Source organism: Grampus griseus, assembly GCF_964374135.1.
Source record: "Grampus griseus genome assembly, chromosome: 10".
NCBI lineage: Eukaryota > Metazoa > Chordata > Mammalia > Artiodactyla > Delphinidae > Grampus > Grampus griseus.
Window position 1 is genome coordinate 66796937 of NC_139004.1, and position 6381 is coordinate 66803317.

The 6381-nt window shown below is 58.0% G+C and overlaps 1 protein-coding gene across 1 annotated transcript; it reads right to left on the reverse strand.

Annotated features, from left to right (window-relative positions):
* Positions 1-751: 751 nt before the first annotated feature.
* CISH (cytokine inducible SH2 containing protein) lies at positions 752-4645 on the reverse strand (the record flags this gene model as incomplete). Its single annotated transcript, XM_082664297.1, has 3 exons — positions 4507-4645; positions 1515-1735; positions 752-1275 (listed from the first exon to the last, which is right to left on the reverse strand). Exons 1-3 carry the CDS (start codon positions 4524-4526, stop codon positions 752-754), a joined length of 765 nt encoding a protein of 254 aa, XP_082520423.1. The 5' UTR covers positions 4527-4645.
* Between the last annotated feature and the right edge of the window lie 1736 nt (positions 4646-6381).

The following is a 6381-nucleotide window of genomic DNA, read 5'->3' on the forward strand; positions in this document are numbered from 1 at the left end:
CACTTTGGCTCTCTTTTCTTGTTTATTCACCCATCCTCCCAAAACAGAGCTGGAGGCAGAAGAGGGTGGACACCTTCACAGGTGGGTGGGTCAGCGCCAGGACACCCAGGACTGCCTTGGGTCCAGCAACACATCTCAGGAAGAGGCTCTCGGCCGGGAGGAACCAGAGAAGCTGAGGCAGGGCTGGGGTCTCTGGAGCACTCAGGGCTCAGGCAGAGAGGTGGGGTTGGCTCTCCAACCCAAGGAGAATAAATAAATAAATACTATATAACTGTGCCGTCCCCCAGCCTGGCCTGCTCCCGCAGAAGGGGACTGTCAGTGTCAACCTCAGTTCCTCTGGCTGCCATCCCCCCTGAGACAGAGGCTGGCTGAAAGGAGGGGGCCTGCCCCACCCTGTGGACGGAGAAACCAGGGCCGGCCAAGTCTACGCAGTTCAGGAGGCCACAGCAGGTGAGTTGGGGCCTGGGCCCAGCCCACAGGGTGAGACGAGGTCCTGCCAGTCCCCTCTTCTGTCACATGGCCCACCACAATGGAGCCACATGGGAGCTGGGGGCACTGACCTCCAAGTCGTGTGACACTCCTCCCTACCCCTCACCCCCAGCCTTGTTCCTGCAGACCCTTCCTGGTCCAGCTGCCAGATGCATGTGGCACCAGGATGACTGGAGGAGGGATAGTGGGAGCCCAAGTCCAGCTGGAGCCGGTGTCCCCTCCAGGGTCTGGCTGGGTGAGGCTAGGCGGTTGCTTGGCTGGGTCAGAGCTGGAAGGGGTACTGTCGGAGGTAGTCAGCCATGCGCCGGGGTAGTGGCAGGCAGTCCACATCGGCCACCAGACGGTTGATGACGAGGCGGCACAGGTGCTGCAGGCTTCGGGTGCTGCTTTTGCGCACAAAGGGCTGCACCAGTTTTAGGTGTACAGCAGTAGCAGGCAGTGCTGGGTCACCAGGTGCATCTTCCTTAGGGGTAGGCAGGGCTTGGGTGGTTGCAAGGTCAGGACTGTCACTTCGGGTATCTGCAGCACAGGAGGCCACATAGTGCTGCACAAGGCTGACCACATCTGGGAAGGCCAGGATGCGCGGCCTGGACAGGCAGTTGGAGTCCAGGCGGAAGCTGGAGTCGGCGTACTCAATGCGCACGTTGGTGGGGCCACGGGTGGTTTTGACCGACAATGTGAACAGGTAGCTGGGGTGGGTGCTGTCACGTACTAGGAATGTGCCCTCTGGCATCTTCTGCAGGTGTTGCCGGGCCTCACTGGCCGTAATGGAACCCCAGTACCAGCCTAGGCAAGTGGAGAGGGGGCTAAGAGACTGGTCACAGTGGAAATTAGTTGGGTGCACCAACCCAGGGCAAGGCAGGGCTCAGCCTCTCTCTTCACACCTCCCTGGGGAGTGCTGTACCCCTTCTCTCCCATCAGACTCTTCTGGCCAGAGCCATGCCTCTCAAATTAGACACAACAGGCAGAGCTAAACTTTCCCCATCAGACTTCAGGACAAGTCCTGCCTCCCTCCTCAGACTCACCAGATTCCCGAAGGTACGAGAAGGTCTTGGCTATGCACAGCAGATCTTCTTCGGGGTCCAGCACCTTGGGCTCACCCTCTGGCTGGGCTGGGGACTCCTCTGCTTCTTCCTCCAGGAAGGCGCCACCAGGTAAAGGCTGCATAGCTGGTTCGGGCAGCTCCAGGGACTCGGGCCACAGGGGCCGCTGCCCGATCTGCTCCACAGCGAGCAAAGGACAAGGTCTAGAAAGAGGTGGATGGGCGCTGAGTGGAGGCCCTGTGCTCTCCCCATTTCCAGAGATCCCCTCTGCCCCAGACTGGCTATGTGACCTCTGGCCAGTCTATCTCACTATGAGTCCTAGTTTCCCCTCTGCCCACCCATGGGCTCAATGAGACCAGTACCCCACCTCCCACTTGTCATCACAAAAGGCCCCTTGATTACTTCCCCCACATATGAACCCTCTTCTGAAAGAGACTTCTCCACCCTCCTGCATTTATTAAACAGTAATTACAGTCATCCCTCAGTATCCGCGGGGGATTGGTTCTGGGAGCCCCCGTGGATATGAAAATCTGCGGATGCTGAAGTCCCTTATATGAATGGCATAGTACAGTGAATACTTTGGGCCCTCCATATCCATGGGTTTCGCATCTGCAGATACGAAGGGTCAACTGTAATCTCTCTATTTTGCACCAACCAAATACACTTCATTCTCTCTAGGCATCTCTAGCTCACAGTGGCCAGTTGGTGTTCTCACCACACTGACAGGATCCAGTACAAAGAGGCTTCACAGTGGTGCCCTCCTGGCAGTGGTGGGCCAATTAAATGGCACTTGTCCTGGTTGAGCCGAGGGATTGGTCACATGCTACCTCCCCACAGATAGGAGTATCTGTCAGAGGGACCTAGGTCCACACTGGCCAGGGCTTAGGGCCTGGAATAATATCCCCAAACAGGTCAGACACCAATCCTGTTCTCTCCTCCTCCCAGCTGAGGGTATAGGATAGACAGTGGCCTCTAAAGGCACTGACAAGTCCCACCTCCCATAAATATGAGCTCCCACCAAAGGGCAGGGTACTCATCCCACATTCCAGATCCTACCCTGACGAGCCTGCCCTACCAGGCACTATGATCTTATGCAGACACTGTTCTTCACTAGACGTCAGTTTCCCCTCCTCCTCAATGAGGGGTCCTACTAGCCCAGACACTGAGGGGTTCGGTCACACCATATTTTCAGATGGCTAGAGTTGGGTTGCTGAACTGGCCCCAATCTGAGCAGTTGCTTCCCTTTAGGGGAAGCCCACCCAGCATGGTGATCCTGGGGCTTCCTGGGATTGAGGGGCATGGCCCTGGTTCCCAAGGAAGAGACTGCTGGTCCTCTCCCACTCATCACAAAATAAATCCTTGGGTCTTGGGTCTGGTTCTCCGCTGGCCTCAAGACACCAAATAATGAAACCCTGGGCCCTCCCCTAAAGGAGAACTCATAACCCAAAGTCATAAAAGCAAAGAATGTTAGGGGGAAGTCAGGGTCTGCCTGTTCCTGAGCTGAGTCTGCCAGGCTAAAGGAAGGAGTAGCGGGGAAGGCACCGCAGGCTGAGATGATGGTATGGGTAAACACTGACAGGTACTGCTTACGAGGCAGGAAGAGGTGGGCAGGAACTGGCAGCAGGAGTCAGGCAGAGGAACCAGATCTGACAGTGTAAGTTATACAGTGTAGGTTATAGGTGACTCTTAGAAGATTTTAACAAATCAGGGGCCCGTGACCACTCAAGAGAAGGGGCCATAAGACCCTAGCATACCACAGCCTGCTAATACTTTTCCACCCCTACCCTGGCTGTACTACGGGAGCTCTGGAATCCCTGTTGGGGAGCTAGAGGCTGAGTTTCAAGGAATTGGTTGATGGCCTGCCTGCTGGAACCCAGAGCTCAGCTCAGGCCCAGGAGCCTTCTAGGAGTATGGGAGGTGTCATTGTCGTGGCGGTGGCTGTTATGTTCCAGGTGTGGGTGGCCAGTATGTGTGTGTGCCTGCTGTGGAGCCCAGCCTGTGAGTTCTGCCTGGGCACATAAGCCAATGAGGCAAACTCAGCCCTAAACGGGGATCCCTCAGCAAAGCTGACAACCCATACCTACAATTGGGAATCCCTGCACCCTACTTCAGGAGGGCACCAGCTGGTCTGTGGCTGTGTGTGTGTGTAGGTCTTAAAAATCTTGCTTTCCCTGCTGTGGAGCACCCATTCACATCTTCTTTCATTCTCCCTGGAACCTTCTGAGCTCCTGTCAGATCAGTTTGGAGAGCATCAGACCCTTGGTTGAAGGGGATCCTGAGGCTCTGGCCAGAAGGAATGTGCCAAGAATGCTCAGCTGAGGCCAAGACTCTGTCTTATCAGTCCCCACCCCACCCCCACATTTTGGGAAACTTGGAGAAGGGAGGCAGGAGCCAAGGTCCTTCTCACATTGGGATCCCATTTTGGGCTGAGAGGAGGGCTGAGGACATTGTGGGGGTACCTCAGGCAGGACTGGGCCAAACCTAGGCTCTCCCAACAGCTGCTTGTTCAGCAGGTGCCAACCAGGGGAGAGGCAAGGATCTCAGGCTGGCTTCCCAAGAACAGCCTAATTGCTAGCCGAGGCAGGAGAGTGGATGACAGGACAGAGAAGGGCAGGGGCTGGCCCAAGGTCACAGTAGACTGTTGGGCCGTCAGGCTAGGATAGAGCGCTCCGGGCCCAGACGGCTGGGCAGGTGAGCCACGCCTTGGAGGACGCGCTGCCTGAGGCGTCTACGTTCTCCCACGCTTAGCCCACCCTGTTTCTCCTGTCGCCAGCCAACCCCCAGTTTCCCTACCCACAGTGCCAGTAGAGGTGGTGACGATGTTGTCACCCTTCCCTGTTGTCTCTCTCGAGGTCTTTCCGCGCTCGATCATTTCCGACCGGTCAAGCCCTCTTAATGCTCGGCAGCTAGCACGAGGCCAGTACTCTGCCGCGTGCCGGCGCAGAGCTGGGCGGGGGCGGAGAGCCGCGCTTACCCCTGAACGCAGAGGACCATGTCACGTCAGCGGCAGCGGCTGCTCCGGAGCTGGGGCTCGGCCTGACGGCGGCTGCTGGAGGGAGCCAGTGGGCGCGGGTCGCGCTCGCAAGGCAGGCTCCTGGGGCGCACGAGCGGCGGGTCGGGACTGAGAGGTGGCGGCGCGGGCCGGCCGGGAGGGCGCGTGGGGCGGGCCGGGAGGGCGGGGCGAGCAGCCTAATCTTTTGTCCTCTGTGTCCCAGCCCTTCCCGGAAGCGACGTCTTCCTAGAACCGCCGGCTGTGCGGCCGGGCGGGGAGGGGTGCAGGCGAGGGAGTCGGTTCCCCGGTCTGCGGCCGAGGGCCGCTAAAGGAAACACCTTTGACAGATTTCCAAGAACTTTCCAGGAAAGTGGGGCGGGGCTCCGCGCGCCGACCAATCGCAGCGCAGGAGGTGGAGCCGAGTGGTCACGCAGGGCCAATTACAGCGCTTGGACCCGAGGCTGACGTGACCAAGCCGGGTTGAGAGTGACCTAGAGAACATTAGGGAAAGTCCAGGTTGAAGAGGGCTAGGGAGGTGCAGGTGCTCTACCTACCGGAGCCCAGATTTCTTTCGGGCACTCCGCTTCGTTGGGAACAGGCCCCCTTATCTCTCTGTAGAACCGGTGGCAGCACGAGGGCGCGGTCACCGGCCTGTCCGCCCAGCTAGCGGCTCCTCCAAGGCGGTCTGTCTGGTGTGCGGGGGGGCCCCCTGTGGGCTGCACTTGGACCCCTGGACTCTGTTTCTGGGGAGGTGGGTGGCAAAGGGTGTGGTTTGGAGAGGGACATTAGGGGAGGGAAGGGGTACAGAGGGAGTACTCAGATACGCGCAGCTTCACGGGGGTCAAGCCTGCGGCCACCACAGCCAAGAGGATCCAGGCGAGAACGTTTTCACTGAGAGCTGGGGGAGAAGGCACCATCCCAACCTTTGCACCAGGCAGGGCCATCCAGTCTCGGCCCCAGCCTGTCCTCTGGCCGGCCCTCCAATCAGGGAAGAAATGACTACCGACTTGAGGGGCAGGCAGGCCCCCAGCTCACCCCACAGGACAGTTCACATGTGTCTCTGGGTTGGTGGGTTCCCTAAAAATGTGGGAGAGAGACCTGGAGCTCCAAACACCCAGAGATAAACTGAAGGTGGGGGGTAACGGTAGAGAGAAGGATCAGTGACACCCCCTCCCATCTACATGGAGCACTTGATACATTTGATTCTCAACAGCTGGTATTACCCCCATTATGCCGAGCCCCAGGGAACAAAAGTCAGAAGCCCATGCTCCTACCCTTGATCCTCTCCACCTTTTCCCAGTTCACTGGACTCACCAGGGAACATCTTGAAAGACCATAGGGGCTGCACACACCTCCTCTAAGCCCTTGGACCAGAAGGAGAGGGAGAGAATTGGAGAAGTGGCAGGGTCCACTCCCCCCTTCCAACTTACCGGTGTGTACCCCCAGGTTCCCCAGAAAGAAGGTAAGCTTCAGATCCCCTAGCAGGGATGACAGACTCCTGGCAGGGTCCAGAAGCCTAAATGGCAGTATCCAGGTTTTCCTAAGGCAGACAGGGCTGAGCTTGCCCTGCCTGGGAGGGGATGGAAGACAGAGGGGGTCCAAAAGCAAAACCCCGTGAAACAGGACAAAATGACAAAATAAACTGGTTAAGATGAGAAATGACTTCAGGAAACCCACTTCTCTGTAAATTTCCTGAAGGGAAGTTGAGCTTCAGTGTTGCCCCACCAGTCCTCCTGAGTAGGCCAGAAGCTGCTTGCATGGGGTGGAGATGGGTGTAGAGACCTCATTGCCACTTCGATGGCTGGGGCACCTGGAGAGCCCAGCATGGAGCCCCTGTATAAGGTGCCGTTCCTCCAG